Consider the following 17,686-nt stretch of genomic DNA (forward strand, 5'->3'; position numbering starts at 1 on the left):
TGTCCCCCTCCGACGAATCGTGACGATCTTCCTTTGAATGTAGCAACTTGGAGTTGCGTGCAAACTAAGTAACAGTTCCCGTGCAGGGAAAGACACGCCGTGTCACTCCAGTTCGTAGCCGTCGGAAAGGAGCCGACGCATTCGGAAGCCGTCTTTTGCGTCATTGGATTAGATGAGCCGGGGAGGGGGGCGCCCGCCCCCTCTGGGTGGTTTATCTGCATGTCAATAGACTCGTAATCAACAGCTCCCGGCAAACGATTGAGAAACCCGCTCGCCCAGGGGTCTCGACGACGGCGACCGAGCCAAGACGATGGATGGAAGACGCAGATTGCGTGCTCGGGACTCATCACCTTCGCGTCTGAAGGTTTTGCACTGGGGCCAGCTAGGGTGACCGAAGAAAAAAGGGCGACCGTCCTGAGTTGGCTTGCAAGATGACGCAATTACTTCTGTTCTCTGCGGCCCGGGTGGCGCGTGGTAGCAGCAGAAGCATCCCGTAGGACTTCGGGTCAAAATCAGAGGGGGTCACCGGTGGAAGACCGTGACGATCATCGACGTAATGCGCCCCCTCCCTCACCCGAAACGGGGGAATGTCCGGCAGAAACTCGCCTGCGAGAGTAGTTTTTCGATTTGGCGAATCGCTCCGCTGCCTGACATCTACTCATTCAAGGCTGGCTTCCGCTAAATAGCGCTTTTAGCGCGTCAATGACCGTAGCACATTGTCTCATTTCAAGTTGGACTGTCGCTGGCTGGCCGGCTAGCTGTTTGTTTGAGTGCGGTATAATTCTCGGCGTTGCGAGTGCCGGACTTAATGACGCCGTCCCGGTTATCGCCATCTCCAGCGAAGTCACTCCAACCACCGGATGGAATCGACACGAGGCCCGACCAGCGGCTCCAGAGACGGAACGCACTCGTTTGTCGGACGGGTCAGCGTACGCGCTGTTTTCCCGCTCGGTGGATCGGTCGGCTGTCGGGCTGGACTTGTACGAACGTATCGTTTATGCATGGACGCTTTGCGAAATGTGTCTCTGCCTTTATACTCTCCGATCACCCCATGACGAGCCCGTTGGGTGGTTCGCTTTTATTAGAGAGGCGTTTGCCACAGAAGAATCGCTGCCAGTGACATCGGCACTCACAGCCCACGAATAAGCGACGACGACGGAGTCCGAACGCGGAGACACCCGAAGGCAACACCACTGGCGAGGCTCTCGTCCGAGGCGGAAGGGAACAGACACGACGGCACGAGCCGGCGGGCGGGCGGGGGCCGAGCGAGCGTTAGGTCAACGGAGCACAAGCCAGACAGCGAGTCGAACAGACCACCGAGCGGTCTGGCTGTCTGCGCTCAGCGGTTGAGAAGTGACGGCGATGAGGCTTCTCTTCGCCCAACAATACTTCATCGCAAGCCGGAGTCGGCGGCCCAACTGACAAACACTGTATCGAGTCGACACCCCTTCGATCAGCCGGTCGGCGTATCCAGAGGTTTGAGAACCGGTCCGACTGTCGTTTGCCGCGTCTTTTCCGAGCGAAAGCCGTTCGCACTCGGAATTCCAGACGGCCTCCTCGTGCCGTGTCAAGGAGCGTCGTCCTCTGAGAAAAGCTCCGTCGGAGACGCCTGTATCAGCTGCGAGTCCGGATGAACGCGTTTCCTGAACGACAATTCCGTACGGAGATGTGCGTACGCCCCATGTACGTCCGGCGACCCGAATCATTGATTGATTGATTGATTGCATAATCTGTTGATGAACTGACTGACTGACTGACGGATTGGACGACTCAGTGAAAGAATGAGTCGGAAATAAATCAAGTGAAGACCTTCGGATTGTTTCTGTCAGATGGACGTCGGTCACTTGTCAGAGAGTCGGCCACTGACAAGCGCACAATGCTCTCTGTCATTCGGTCGGCGCTCCGCTCGGATAGACGGTTTCAACAGCCGAGGTCTTTCTACAAAGTCTCGCTCGCTCGCTCGCTGAGTCCCTTTTCGCCTCCCGCAGCCTCACTCAACCGGGAGGGTTGGACAGCGAGCAAACGCGCGCCCACTCCCTTCCTAGGAACACAGTGAGAAGCAGTTCTAATTAGCGAGCTTCATTTACATCACATGAAAGCTCGACTTGGCTCAATCCCACGCTTTGACGGTCGCCCGTCGGCTCGTCCTCTACCAGCCCCCCGTCCCTCATCACTTCCCCGTTCGCTTGTGGACTCCTCCATCGACACTGCCCGACTTCTTTCGACGGCGGCGGCGGCGTTGCGACCGGTTTGTTGGTCCTCTCGATAGCTGCATGGGTCGCTCTCGATCCCGGTGGCGCCTTCCCGTCGTGGACTTCTGTTCCCCGGAGCGCATTATCTCCAGGCGTCGATGGTCGACCACGTTGCCTGTGATGCTGCGGTCGAAGGCGACCGCTGTCTTTGCTGTTGTTCTCTAGGCCCAACACTAGCCCGTGGCAATTGGCCCCGTTCTATTGAACTCCTCGAGCCCGGAAAGCCACAAGTTCCTGGAGCTCGGTGGTGGACCGCGCCGACGGTCGGAGCCCGGTCGTCTCAGGAGAGAGTAACAAGCTCTCCGACGGACGAGAAAAACATACGTCGGGAAACCTACTGAGATGCGATGAGCCGAAAGGTCCACTGAGCAAGAAAACTTCTTTCTTCGACATCCCGGTCGGAATGAATCATTAGAATTGTGTGTGATGACGGGTAACTTACCACCATCTGCCTATCCATACGTTCGAGCAACTCACATATCCGGAGCTCGCAAGGGTAGCTCTCAGGCTCGCGCTTATCTTCTGCTTGGGCTCGAGCTCTCTCCGGCTCAGGATCGGAGTTCATTAATTTTCTCTATTGTATTGTTGGGGCCGAATTCAGGAGCGGCGCCGCCGTCAGTCCGTTCTCCGGAGCGAGAAAGTTCCATTCCGAAGCGACTCGGGGCCATGCCGCCGCTCCTCCCGGGACCCAGAGATTCATGGATGAACAAAGACGCGCAGAAATAGTTCAGCTTCCGGATGAATTGAATGACCATGCGACGCAGAGCGAACGCCGATGTGAGTTTCGAACTCGGACGACTCCACACGGGTCGATTCCGCCTGGAGGTCATCACTCCGCTTCATGTTCTGCATATTATTCACTCGAGATAATTCCAAGGACAGATACTTCTGAGGGAACGACGAGAATGTCGGACCTTTCTGCTCATGACAGGGGAGAAGACTCACTCCGCGGAAAAAGAGTTTCACGGAGCGCGGGAACTAGTGCCACCGAATCGGCAACATCGCTGCGGAGAAAGATGTATTAGGTGAGGTGAAGTGAGCGAGAGAGACAAATGATGATGAGTTCGAAAGATTGGATACGTCATCTGCGGAAGCGTTTCCCCGAACATCAGCCCGCCGAGAACCACGTTTGGAAGGCTGGCTGGCCGATCAGGGTTCGCAGCGTAAAAGATCCATGTTCGCGGTTCGGCACTCCTTCGACTGTAATTATGATGAATGACTCTCAGCAGCAGCTGCTCAGCTGCCGCCGCCGCCATCGTGTCTGATGGACACCGTTCTCGAGATTCGACGGAGAACGGTGTGCGAGAAAACAACAACGCTGTGTAGCTCACAGACGGAGTGTGCCGTTATCTCGTTTGTAGCGGCGCGGCCGCGTGAGGCTCACGTCGAGAACGGCTGAGAATAATTAGGTCGAGTCGGTACGCACCGCCTTCGGTCGTTTACTTCGGTCGCAGCTACGCCAGACTCGTGCTCTGGCGCTCGAAACGTTTGTCCGAACAACAAAAATAAGAGCGCGTCCCAAAAACCCCTCCGAGGATAGACGCAACGCCTCGTGTTGCTCGAGCTTCCCGATGGCTTTGCGACGAACGGGGCGCAGGGCAGAGATGCGGGCATCGCCGATGGCATTACGGAAATATCGCGACAATGTGCTACCCTCTGCTGTATCCCACTCATTGTCGGTGAGATCCTTCGTAGAGTCACGCTGAAGCGACCGAGTCTCCGATGGAAGGAGCTCTACGAGCGCGGTCGCGCTGGAGCTCCCCGAGCGCTGCAGCCGTCGACTTCGATGCCTAGCTGAACTTGACGCTTTCCCTCCATCGGTTCTCCGGAGCGAATTCCCTTTGTTGCATCGAGACAATCGTGTGATTAGGGAAATTGGGAAAATACGAATTAGCGCGATAGACCGATCACGTTTTTATCGATCGGAGAGCCGCGCCCTCTTGGAAGATGCTGCCTCGGGGAAGCAGCCAGAACATCCCATCGCTTAGGAGCAGGTTCATTTCCGTCAGAATTGTCCCAGAGCATTCCATGTTCGTGAGAGATTAATTAAGGCGAGCGTAGCTTGTGTCACCTCCTCCAAGGCGACGGGGTGTCTCTGATGAATGTGCGAATGAATAAAGTCCCTACCTCGAAGTGACCGACCGACCTACCGACCAGCCGACTATCTGTCTGACTGACTGAGGAGTAGATCAAGTATTATCAATCATTCCCTTTGAGTCATTCCGGAACAACTCGCTTTCATCCAGCCGATGCTGAGAAGCAGCCCAAAGAAGTGACAGAAGGAACAGTTGTTCGTACTCGGGGCTCGAACGAAGCGAACCCCTTCCGCCGTTTCGTATATTACAGCGTCATCGCAGGCATTAGCTACTGCTACTCCCAGGACCTGGTCCAGCAAGACCCACCTGGCTTTGTACATGAGCTGCAACAGCGGCAGCCGAGCCGAAGAACTAATACTCTTGACTATAGGGTCTGCAGGCCGGGTCGTTATATAGGCTCGCCAGTGATATATGTATGTTCCCTGGCTGGCCGACTGGCTGGACAACTGGCTGGCTGGCTGACTTGCCAACCGCCTGCTCGCTTGTACGCCTAGTGACAGCGGCACCAGAGCGGGTGACCTACTCAACTGGTCTTGAAGACCGAGGAGCTCTCGACTATTACATGCTCGGCGCCGAGAACGATGAGGTGGATCCCCGTCGAACAGACAACGCGAACTCGCCCTGAAGCTTCACGAGAGTGGGAGGTCCCGCGAAGACAACAATGAAGGAAACCGCTGCGACAGCGCCGCCGAGTTTGCTCAAGTTCTCTCCTGATCTCCTTCGGTCGGTCCTCCGATCGGGCCACACGATCCGCTGTTCTTCCGCGGATGGAAGCGAATACGCGAACAAAACCAACACTATGGAAGCCAGCAGTAGATCACAAAGACTACATTATCGTGAAGAGCTCGGCATCCACGGCCAATACTTGTGCGACACGGACAAGGGGCTCGAACGTTGAATTAATAACACGATACGCTCCCGGTATAATTGAGTGGGTTCCACCGGCCGCTGCAGCGTGAGCGAGCACTACCACTACTCATGGCAGCGTTACTCGGTCTCCCACAGACTCGTCAGCTCATCGATGCATTGGAGACCATAATAGAGAACGATGACACCTAGTTCGTCATTCGATTTCATATTAGATCGGCTCCACAATTTTAGCATCGGACAACTATATCCGTACGATTATTTCTAGGCAGCCCCTCTTCGTTGCATCCGGTGAGGTATGGCTTTGGCCGAATAATGTTGTTTGAGTGAACTCGCTGCTTCCTGGCTCTGCATTTATTTCGGGCTCGGGGATCTCTCGAATGATCGGTCAGGTGCCGCTCTTGAGATCCCATTCGACAAAATGGCTCATTGCTTCCTCGTACGAGATCTTGGAGCTCCATTATATCGCCGAATTTTCTTCATCGCGATCGGAACTGGTCGTGCCGCTGGACGGGGAGCTTCTCTTTTCATTGCTTCCAGCAACTCCCACTTCAGATCGAGGCCCAGGAGTCTGGAACGAAGCTTCCGGCACATTTCTGTTTCCAATAGACGTTTGCACCCGATTCTGCTGTTTGTGTCTCATCGGAAAAAGTGGAAGACGGGTCTTCAATGAGAGAAGGAACAGCTGCTGCGGGACACAGCGTGCTTCCGAGGAGGGCCTCGCAGACAGCGAATTCGGCTTGAATTTGGAGTATCGCCCACGCTCCTTTCAGAGAGATCTTTCGTCGGGTTCCGTTTCAAACTCGCTCCTTGACACGTCAGGAATTCCATGTTCAGTGGTCTATTCCGACCGATTCGGGGTACAAGCCGGCGTCGACTGCGAGGAATTCATTCGAAGAGTCAACGGGAAGAATCTAACGGCAAGTTCTGCTCTTCTTTACAGTAGCCCGCACCAATCAGAAACTTCCTGTGGTGATGTTCATCCACGGAGGAGGATACGACTGGGGCAGCGGGAACGCCTACGATGGAACTCTCATATCTTCGTACGCGAACGTCGTCTTTGTCACAATCAATTTCCGCCTCGGCATTTTGGGTGAGTGGTCGCTCGGCGATGTACGCTTCGAAATTCACAAAGTCGAAGCCGGCTCCAAACTTTTCGACACAGGACAAACACTCCGGGCGAAATGATGGTGCTCGGATACACAAACACTCCAAAAGAACACGAATTTTTTCTCTTTCGTTACAGGGTTTTTCCCTGCCATGGAGCATGCGTCGAGAGCGAATAACGGACTCCTCGATCAAGTGGCAGCACTTCACTGGATTCACAGGAACATCGAAGCCTTTGGAGGCGATCCGGACGACGTCACAATTTTCGGTCACGGAACCGGAGCCGCTTGCGTAAACTTCCTCATGATGTACCCGATGGCGAAAGGTTAGTATCATTTGGCGAGGGCGGCCACTCGCAGTAGTTGATACAAAGAGCGACTCTGTAGAAGTTTCAGGGCTCGTCAGAGAGGCTGACGTTGATTTGTTATTGATGAGAATTCGAGGGGTAGTGCGTCTGCTCGGAAAGCTTTCCGATCCTCGACGAGAGGAAAGCTGAAGATTTAATTCGTCGACTTTGACCGGAGACTGGTGAGCGCCTACGGTCTCCCTCTGATTCGAGATCGCTGACCGAGAGGGTGACAAGTTTTGAGCCCGGGCTCTCGTTCGCTATGCACCCTACTCGAGCCGGCTATTGATCAGCAGCAAGAGCAGAGTAATCTAAATATTCAAGACTTCTTTTTTTTGTCCCTTCCCGGGAAGAGAATCAAGATAACTGCCGAGCGTCGAGACGAGCCGCCGTCGTTGCTGTCACAGTGGCTTCGCAAATTCAATAGAGCTGCCCCGCTCGAGCCAGGGGAACGAGATAACGGAACAAACCTTTTTTCACTGATGTGTCCATGTCTTATCGATCGATCGGAGCACTTGGGCTGGCTAGAGTGCTCTGGATCTTTTCTTGGATTTCTCTTTTTTTTCTCCCCCTCTCTTTCCTAGCGCTATCCGAATACCCTCGATGCTTGCTAAGGTTATCCGACCCCGTCAGTCCCATTATTTCTATAAGCCCAGCGGGAGACAGAGGGCCCGAAACAGCTGTCTCGCTGCTTTAATTCTGTTGCGAATGCTGACGTCATGCTGCCTCCGTTCGGGGTCACAAGCGCGTTATACTCGAACGAACGAACGAACGAAGATGTCGCCTGGTGCCTTCATTCTGTTCCTGGCGCCTCACGGCTCTTGTGAGGTATCGCTCACTTCCGTTTCCCTCTCGAAGCGGGCTCGACTGTTCTCCTTTTTCTACGTCATGAGTTTCCTCTCGCAGCGTCAGTCCTCGCTGCTTTCCCGCGCTCAAGCTTACCAATTAGGGCGTTGCGTCGTCTCGATTCGGGGAGCAGATTGTCTGGCCTTGTTTTCGAATTCATGTTCTTGCAGAGCGATTGGTCGGGCGGGGCATTTCATTCGGTCGGCTGGCTGCTCCGTTTCATTGCATAGCTGAGATTCAATGAGCCGAGACAATTGATGAGTTTAATAAGGATAAGACGAAGAAGAGTGTGGGCTCGGAGGCGGTCTGGGGAAGACGAGGAGAAGGAGGAGAAGGGCGGATGGGAACTAAGAGAACAATATTCGCTACGAGATGTCGACGTGTCACGTCAAGGGAAGACCGGATAGCAAGCATTCTACTCACTGGATGGTCTTCTCGGTCTGGCCGTCCGTCCGTAGACCTCGCTGTCTTCAGATAACAATATAGTCGCGCACTTATTCCTCTCGCACAGTCAGCAGACTACAGGCGTTTTCTCCGCTTCGAATACACGACCTGAAGATACGAGTACCTAGTTCTTTTAGATGGAGGTTCCCCCATATCAGCGTCGCGTCGAATGAAGAAACCCATGACTTGACGATTTCCTCGACCTTGCGCAAATCCCCGGAACCGGAGCTCGGAGATGCCGCGAAACGGGGGCATGCGGCACGGCTTTTGCTTTCCCCGTCGATAGTATTCGTCGCATAACGAGAGGTATTCGCGAACACACGCCGCTCTGCTGGTTAGAACTTCACTGCGGTCGAGAACGTCCGAGCAGCAGCGAGAGGTCATGAGTTTCTCGAACGGATCCTCGACGAACCCGGGCAGGGGAGCCGGCCCCGATCGTCCGCATTCGATCACGATCTTTCGACGATTTCCCTCCGCTGCGTAATCACAGTAGCCAGTCGTTGTCTCGGTGGCGAGCTGTAGCTGCACGAATGCTCATCAAGATTTATGGGGCGAAATCTTTGACTATCGATCTCAATGGAGGGAGGAACGTTTATCTCTCGAGCTCCCCTGTCTAGCCCCGTCCATGTGCAGAGAGCTGGGGAATCTCTTTTTTTTTTCAATCTCACGCTGTTTCGTTCAACCTCCTCTTGAAAGCCCGTTTTCTCAACCTTCGTTAGGTCGCCACCCTTATCCTTTCCCTCCCTCCCCGCCGTTCGACTGCTTGTTGTAGGTTGCCGGTCGACGAGCAGCAGCTTATATACTTTTGTTTTACTCGTTCCGTCCGTTCAGCTATCGAACGCTGTAAGCAATATTAATGTGTGCGGCTCTCAGTCGATGTTCGCTGCTGTAGCGAAAAGGACATCGATGGTGACTACGATGGGGAAAAAACCGACGGAGGCTACTAGACTCGGTCCGTGGCAGGCAACGAGCGGAGAATAGACGACAGGACCCTCCTTCCAGGTCACGATTGCTTTTTATTCGATCATTCGATGCCTTCTGGAAGAGACCATCGGCGCAGTAACTTGTTATCGATCGTTTGTCTGCCGGCGATTGTCTATAGGGGTCTCGCTGTGCTCGGCTCGGGTGCCCGATGGCGGAACTGCGACGATCAGCGAATAGCGATCTCCTCTAGACTGTTCGCGTGCGTTCATAGAGTTTCTGCCAGGAGAGAAATGCATTTTCCGGCTCCTTGCGAAGCTAAAAGTATGAGCTGGAGGGAAGGGATGAGCGAGCACATGCAGTAGGCGGGCATCGTAGCGACACTGCTGAGGCAGGTAGCGAGAGAGGAATAAGAGGTCGAGGGAGGAATCGGGACGCCTACGTGCAGCAGGTGCCGAGTTCAGACTGCCGCTGGTCATCTCAGAGTGCGGTGCGGGCAGGAAAAGCTAACATCGTATACGACGACCAGCCATTAAGTTGATCATTAATCTCCATTGCAGATCTGTTCAAGCGAGGCGTCATGATGTCGGGATCGGCCTTGAGCCCTTGGGCGGTTGCCCGTGACGCGGCATTGTACGCCAAGCAAGTTGGCCGACATCTCGGCTGTCCCGTCAGCGAAGCCGCCGCGTTCGTAGAATGTCTTCGGCATCGGCCAGTACAGGATCTCATAGGGATTCCGTTGGACGTGCCCGACTACCTAACGGCGTTCGGGCCAACTATTGATGGCAGTGTCGTTGCTGGCGAGCCCCGTCAGGAGATGGCTTCTCTCACGTCCCCGTTCGCACAGCACGACCTTCTATTCGGAGTGGTGAAGTTTGAAAGCTACTTCGGATTTTCGAGTCATGAGGAGAAGCACGGCTTCGAGGTGAGTCTCTTCGGGCCTTCCGCCGCAGAAAAAATCCCTCAAGGAAAATTTCAAGGACTCCCCGGCATGGGCCTTGCACCGAGCAGCTTCCACGAGAATTCTGCCGCACTCCCTGTCCGTCCGTCCGTCCGTCCGTCCGTCCGTCCGTCCGCCCGCCCGTCCGCCCGTCCGTCCGTGTATCGAGGCCAACGTTTTCGATTCCTGTCCCCTCGACGAAAGTTCCCCGAGGGACACACGAGCGGTCGACCGACCGGACAGACGCCGACGGCCATCGGAGTTTTCACTGTTTGCAGCGGTGGACGGAGGCGAACGATCGGTCAGTGGCCATATTATCTTATCGGTGCTTTCGTTTGTCTGTTCCAGGCCGAGCGACGTGATCGGATTATCCGGACCCTAGTGCGCAATCTCTACTCGTTCCATCAGCAGGAGATCTTCCTCACCATCATTAACGAGTACACAGATTGGACTCGATCCATGCAGCATCCGATTAGTGTTCTGGAAGAGACCGCAGAAGCTCTGAGCGATGCTCTTGTGGTTGGACCAATTGTTGAGACAGGATCATTACATGCGCAGGCCGTCGCTTATCGGTGAGAGCCAAATCAGTTCCGGAGGGTTCTGGGATCGAGAAATCCGTGGTCCCATCCGGGGACTATCGTTCCACTCCGTTCTTGATTTGTTCGACGCGGAGCCCAATTCGAGCTCGGATCGCTCGAAGAGGGAACTGAAACGAAGCGACGTGCCGAAGATGGGTTCCCCGGAATACGATTCTCCCCACGACATGAAAATCCGAGTGGGGCGCTCATTTACATAAATTTTCGGAGACCGCTCGGCACGACGACGGACACTTCCGATTCAGCGACTAACTAACTAAGTGTCATGGAATAGAAGCGTACGGACGGAACGACGAACAGCTGACATTCCTCCTTTTCCCGTTCTTCCAGGCGGACTCATTCCACAACAAATTTCTACGTATTCGGCTACCACTCCGAAGACAGTTTGTACGCTCAGAGAACGGGCTGCGTTAACGGCGAGGATCTTTCATACGTGTTGGGGGCTCCTCTGTTAGGCACTCCGAACGCCCTTTTCGGCAACTACTCGAGACAAGAGGCACAGCTGTCCGAGATGGTTATCAATTACTGGGCCAACTTCTTCCGTTCAGGGTAGGTGCCTGTGCGGCCCGGCGTACCTCGTCTGGCCTTGCCGCTCGTCTTGCCTCGTTTCGCCTGCCTCGGACGGTCGCTTGTCCCGGAACGGGTTCGTCCGCTCCAGGGTCGAACGTCATCGTGTCAGATGATGAGAGAACCTGGATATGAGCCGCAAGAACATAAGAAACTCCCTTTCGGCTCGTGGGGACGACGGTCACGGGACGTCGTTGTTACGAGTCTCGTCCAATGAGAACTTGGACAGCGGCCAGAAGCTCCGTCCATTCACTCGGCTTCGTGAATGAAACGGAGACTCCAATTCAGAGTGTCTGGTCACTCCGTTTCGAAAAGAAACTGTGGAGCACAGCGAACCATCCGATCATTAGGCTCACTCGAACATTTTTTCGTGTCTGTTCCTTGCTCTCTAGCTAATGCAATAATAGCTGCATGAGGTGGATAAGCGAGAGGCCGCCATTGTTGTAGAGTTTTCATGCTGAGCAAACAGGATTTTTTTCCGAGAGCTTTTGTGTTCGGACCGTCTTCCCATCCGGCTGCGGTTTGCATGTTCCTTTCGACCGGGCCGCCGTCTGTGAACAGAGCTTCTCTTCCTATCGATGGATTACGAAATTCCTCCGTTTCCAGATCACCGAATGTCTCAGACGCAGACATGGAATCTAAGAACAAACTTCGCTCCGAACGGCCCGGCTGGCCTGACTATGAGCCCTTGCACCAGAAGTTCTTCACTATCGGTGAGTTCGTAGTCATGAGTTGCGACATCGCGCCCACGCTCGCGTCCGAACGGAAGCGGGGACAAAAAGAGCGGAACAAATGTTGTCATTCCCTCCCAACTCAGTCAGTGGACGTGCGATCCGCTTGTTTATGGACGTGCGGCCGTGTTGGAGTGGTGGCCGTTGGAACGAGTTGTGCGCCTCGTATCCCATATTTGAACCACGAAACGACGACGAGGAAAACTGCAGAAAGAGAAGCGGAACAAATGGTTGGGAACAGATGCGCATAGGAGCGTTGGAGTCGCAACGGGGAAGAGTAGCGTCGCCGCCGGAACCAACGCGGCGATAGAGATAGAGCGGCGAGCTCGGTAAAACGTAGACACTCGGTTTCAAAACACCGGAAGGGCGGAGCGACAATATTTTATACTTGGGAAGCGACGTTTATCTATCGTTTCCTTTTCTGCTTTCACTCTCTTCGAAGACGGCTTCTGTTCGTTTCTGTTTCCATCTGTCGCGAGGGCTGCTCCCGATGAGAAACTCTCCGGGTGGAACTGGGCTGCTTTGTGTGCTTCTGAGAAACGCACAGCTCCAGTGCCCGCGGTTTCTCTCGTTTGACCACGATTCCGAAGTTGGGACCTGAGAATATTCCCGGCAGTCCGGGAGACACTCACCTCTAATTAGAATTTCCGTTTGTTCTCCAGGGCTCAAACCTAAAATTCGCGATCACTATCACGCACATCGTCTCTCCATCTGGAACCGGCTCATACCGAAATTGCACCGTGCCGGTGGTGCCGCACTTTCTAGAGACCATCATCTCCTCGAGGACTTCGACAACCAGGTGAGTCAGGGCAGAGAACAGGGAGAAGAGCAGAGACGGCGGTCGAGAACGGGACGATGGGGATGCAGATTCACACACCCCTCGGCCCTCTTCCAATCGACGAAGAAAATCGGGGGCTCCAAGTCTTTGAAGGATCAAAACACCCGCATGGTCACGTATAATAATTGCCCGGGCTGGATATCATTCTTTGTAAGAGGCCCCTATGCGCTACGAGACTCTCAGAGCTATGGGAGCGGACACTGCAGGGCTGTGATTTGAGCGAAAACGACAGACGTCGTATGTTTGTCGCCCACTCCCACTTGATCCCCTCTCTTTGATCCTGTCCGCGGAATCGGTCGCCGGCCATCCCGCTTATTGCGTTGAGGTGGCTCGGGCTGAACAACTCCGACAATATCGAATTAGGAAGCGTATCTATTCAAGAGACTCCTAGGTTTGTTTTTCTTCAGAAGAATGAGGAATCTCCCATTCATAGCTCGTTCCCTTGTATTGCAGGCCTCGTACGCGGGCGTGGTCCGCAACATCACATTGACGACTACTTCGACGTCTTCACCGGTGTCGCTGAGTCCGCCAGGCGGCAATCCCTCGCATGTGCAAGCGCAGCAGCCCGATATCGGTACGTTTTGGCAGCCGTCTAAGGACCATTGCTACGCTCGGTGGTGAGCGGCTGAATCGCTTCGTTGCTTCCCATCGGTTGGCTCGATGTCTGATACAGCTCATCAATACCGCAACCCGCCGAACCGACTGGCAGACCCTCCGTCGCACTGACGGCAACCAGGCGCGGCCAGACCGGTCGCCGGCCGGCCTGCCCGCCTGGCCGCCGGCAAGCGAGCCGGAGCGTGAGCCAGGAAAGAAAAGCGCAAAAGCGGACAAATAGATCCACAGAGGAGAGGAAAGAGAAAGAAGTCTTACGTCCGGGAGCTGAAACACAGCTTCGCACCCACTTAGGGTGACTCCACTGTGTGGAAGAGCATCGCATCCGTGTATGCCGCGCTCGTTGGCCCCCGCTGCTGGCATAGAGCATCATCAGGAGCATAAGAACGTCACCACCCTGTATTGCGGGAAGGCTCGACACTGGCGTTGCCTCAGTTCACAGCTCCACGAAGTGACTGAAGCGACCTCGGAGAGAGCTGTCCAATGGGAGCAAGAGGGAAAATCCAGAAAGGCATCTATTGTCCAAGCGAGAGGCAGAGGAAGAGAGGAACAGAAGATAACGGACAGAAGTCGAGCTCCAGTCGGGAGCCGCTCGATAATGTTCTTCTTTTTGTCACGGAAAGCCGACGACTTCGACGAGCGTATTCTCTGCTCTTGCTTGAGAAATTGTCGTTTCTTATTCCAGAAGGACGTCCTCTCCTCCCGAACCATCTCGATGGCGGAGGGGGAGAACTACAGAATCGAAGCGAGTCCCAGTTCATGTCTGGTTTAGCTGGATTCCCCCAGGGCACTTATTCGACTGCCCTGGGGGTGACGATAGCGGTAGGCTGCTCGCTTCTCATCCTGAACATCCTTATATTCGCTGGGGTGTACTACCAGAGAGACAAAGGCCGAGGTAGCAGCGGCAAGGGCAAGGAGAGCCACAAAGTACAGGTACGAGTGGAGACTTTGAGTCCGATGCGCTGAGAGGTCCCTGGCTGGCCGGGGAAGTTGTTTTTTCTTGTTTGAACAAAGTGCGCTACATTGCAGCCCGCCAACTCGAATTCAATCAGAGACACGACAGTTCCAAACAGCACAAGGCCCTCACGCAAAGCCAGCAGCAGAGAAGCCTCAACGCCAGCCCAGCTCCCACTGCAAAGAACCCTTCCTCTCAGAAAAGTGTCCACTTTACCGAGACACCAACAAGTGAGTTCGATTGTCTCGATAAGAAAGAAACTCCCGAATGTGATCACCTAGTAGTTGGCTGGCTGCCTTGCAAGCTGGCTGAGCCTCGTTTATTTCCGTCGAGCAGCGCAACTGTACGACGACAGCATCTGCGCAGCAATACCAAGCGATTACACTTCAACGAGCGGGGGCGTCGATGGCGAGCCAGGGCTCGGTCTCGTCCTCGCAGGCGGCACCCTCCAGCGTCAACTGCAACTCCAACGACATCATCACCACCACCACCAACAACTCAGCCACCACCATCAACTCCAACACCATCTCCAGAACACATCACAGCCATCATCTGCAGCAGCAGCAGCGACAACAACAACAAGCGGCGTCGGCATCGGAGTGCTGCAACCAGATCTGCTTGAGCTACAGCGAGTTTCAAACTCTACCACATCCTCCACGCTCTTTGTTGGCGGCAGCGGCTGGCCACACGGCTCCGCAGCAACTTAAGGTGGGTACCGTGTACACGGTGCCAACATAGTAGCTAGTACGCTTGACAGTCATCAGGCGGCGGCGGCGGGAAAAGTTGGGCCGATGTCTGGAGTCACGCTCCGCGTGCTACGCTCTTCGGTCTCCCGACACGGCGGCTGGCTGGTCCGATCGTTCGTAGACAAGCCATCGATCATTGGGACTCTCGTGGGCATCCTCGTGGGTCACCCTGTTTATCCTGAGCATGCCCCTGACGTCGTCGAATAAGCATCGCATTCAGAGGGGGTTCGTTTTCATTGTCTTGTCGTTTGGAGCTGCTGTCTCCGGTAGCGACCGCAGATGACGACGGCGACGCGACGGAGACGACGACAAGGATGGTGGAGACGGTGGAGGCAGGGACGGTGACAACGGGCATTATATTGTGGAAGCGAGTTGTATCACCGACAGCCATTTAACGGCTCCTCCTGCAAGGCAGACGGCACTCGAAAGCTCCATTTGTCCTCGCAGTCCCCGCTACCAGAGCTGGTTTGCGACTCGGTCGCGCGCTCTCACTATGCGGCGGCTCCAACGACCAGCCAGTCTCAACGCTGCCTGCTTGGTCGTCTCGCGGCGGCACTGCGCGCATGAACGACTCGACAGAAACCACCGTAATTCGCATTTTCTTTGTGTTTCAAAACAACTATCTCTGCCGCTCCTCGGAGTTTCCCGTTTGGCTTCTTGTTCTGGTTCGAGTCCCAGGGAGGGCAAACTCCCCAGCTCTCCGGCTACGCTTGTCGTCGTCGGTGAGCGGACTGAGGCTCCGTCTCCTGGCTGTGTGTGTGTGTGTGTCACTCTTTCTTTAACCTCGGTCAGACGTTCAAAGTTCCTCGTTCTATCTCTGGAGCGGCCGACGTCGCTCGCGAAACATACGGCGCCGTAGTGTCGCCGAACGGTCGATGGAGACGAGACAGCGCTGTGTCACGCACATTTCGAAACCGTTACCCCTTTCTGTTTTATCCTCCGCTTCCCAGCCGGACGTTCATGCGACGAATCTCAATCGAAGGAGCGAGAATCTAGAGCAAAGGAATAGTAATAATTGTTTCGGAGCGTGGCCATCAATTACCGAACGTGGAAGGAACAGCCTCATGATGAGTTGTAATAATGACGATAACCGAAGAGGACTCTTTTCCAACTTGCAGAGTTCGGCGACAGATCCTAGTTCTTCGTTGGCAGCCATTATTCAGCAGTCCGTGGCCTCAGACCATGCTTCTCGTGTGCTTCCCACACACGTTCAGCAACCGAACTCCAATGAAGTCTGTGTGTGAGTGTTGATCGTCGTTAGAAGTTAAGGAGACCGATAGACGCACAATGGGATCGTCGGGTGAATATATTCTCTTTTCCATTCCAGAATAAACTACCATTATTAGGAAACGAGGAGAGAATGCTCCCGACGCAGGATAAAATAAGGAGGACGGAAGGAGTCAACAGGAGAGCTACGGATGAGCTGAGTGAAAGAGAACGGAAGAGAGAATAAAAGAGTATTGTGATCTGTTTACTTGAGAAATAAGAAGAGGACGAGAGACTCCGATACCGTTGGGACGGGCGGACAAAGCGGCTACGGAGAACACAAGAGATCCGCAGAGAGAAAAAAGCCCGAAGACCTGAGCTGATCGGTCGGACGGTCTGGCCGTCTAGTTTTCCTATGAGAGTTTAGCAACCGTCGAAACATCCCGACTGTTTTCGTGTTAGGGAATCAATTCAGCCTGGTCTACTGGGAGTCTTCTCTGACGCCAGCGGTGAAGTCAATAGAGTGGGCTGCTAGGAAAGCGCCGGAGACAAACAAATTTTTGTATGTACTCGTGAAAACTTCAAGGATGACTCGCAACAACGACATAGTCGGACTCTCCCGGCGGTATCTAGTCCCATCTTCTCTGTAGCGTCAGAAAAATGAACAGCGACTCGGGATGATCCGTATTCATGGGTGTAAGATACGACTGGGGGAAAACGGAAATGACGGGAAAAATCAGCGAATCTCCGAATGAGACTCCTTGTATCCATGACCCCCTTGGGAGGAGAATTCCTCTCCGGAACTAGCGGCGCCTACTTTTTCCCTGTAATGAAGAGCGCGCCTGAATATTATACGAACCACATACCTCTCTCGGAGAAATATGTATGTACGTTGGGGGATCACGAGGATACGCGAAGGGAAGTATCAGACCAGGCTGTAGGTTGTTCATACGTAGACGCTATAAATATATATACCTGTATATGCTCAATTTGTAACAAACGAACTCCCGTAGCCCCGGTGATGGGCCAGGCTTGTGTGTCTGACGATGCAGCGAAATGCAGCCCTCAACGGAATAGGTAACTTTTTCGAGGAGACTCACCAGAGCAAGAGGAGGAGCGTTGGAAGAAGAGGTTGAGGATTATTTGCGCGCTTGTCGTTCGCTCCACCGCTTGTTGGCCCGACTCCCGAGCTAGACTTCCTTCGGAAACTTTGACTTCCTCCGAGGAGCAAGAACCATCGATGGCGATCGATGCTGCTAGCATCTCCCTTCTGCGATCACAAGGTCTCTCCTTCCCACGGGAATCGGGTCGCGGCGCGTCGTTCATTGACCTCGTTCGTTGCTTTCTGAATGAGAGGGACACGTCGAAATGAGAGCGATTGACTCAGGAAAATCAATACATGAATTTCCGCCGCGAACTGAGCGTTTGAGTCCGAACCTCGTTGTATGTTTCTGCTGTAAAGTGTAAATCATCCAGAACCATATATTGTCACCGACGATTACTGACGACAATACCGTACTTAAAAGTGACGAAAACAACAACCACAGAAATAAATTATTGACTTCTTATTTTCTTAGCAATTCATGAGTTATCATCATTCCACCTCCGAAGAGTTC

General features: G+C 54.1%; 1 protein-coding gene across 1 annotated transcript in view; it reads left to right on the plus strand.

Annotated features, from left to right (window-relative positions):
• LOC100899520 (neuroligin-4, X-linked) overlaps positions 1-17,686 on the plus strand; it is a 125,186-nt gene that overhangs the window by 19,773 nt on the left and 87,727 nt on the right. The window contains exons 2-12 of the mRNA XM_029112743.1: positions 6,159-6,308; positions 6,462-6,647; positions 9,440-9,804; positions 10,168-10,391; positions 10,746-10,964; positions 11,589-11,695; positions 12,376-12,512; positions 13,005-13,125; positions 13,849-14,102; positions 14,193-14,348; positions 14,455-14,826. Of these exons, the coding sequence (XP_028968576.1) occupies positions 6,159-6,308; positions 6,462-6,647; positions 9,440-9,804; positions 10,168-10,391; positions 10,746-10,964; positions 11,589-11,695; positions 12,376-12,512; positions 13,005-13,125; positions 13,849-14,102; positions 14,193-14,348; positions 14,455-14,826 (2,291 nt within the window). The remainder of the gene's footprint in view (positions 1-6,158; positions 6,309-6,461; positions 6,648-9,439; positions 9,805-10,167; positions 10,392-10,745; positions 10,965-11,588; positions 11,696-12,375; positions 12,513-13,004; positions 13,126-13,848; positions 14,103-14,192; positions 14,349-14,454; positions 14,827-17,686) is intronic.

This window comes from Galendromus occidentalis, unplaced genomic scaffold (genome assembly GCF_000255335.2).
Source record: "Galendromus occidentalis unplaced genomic scaffold, Mocc_1.1 scf7180000077526, whole genome shotgun sequence".
Taxonomy (NCBI): Eukaryota; Metazoa; Arthropoda; class Arachnida; order Mesostigmata; family Phytoseiidae; genus Galendromus; species Galendromus occidentalis.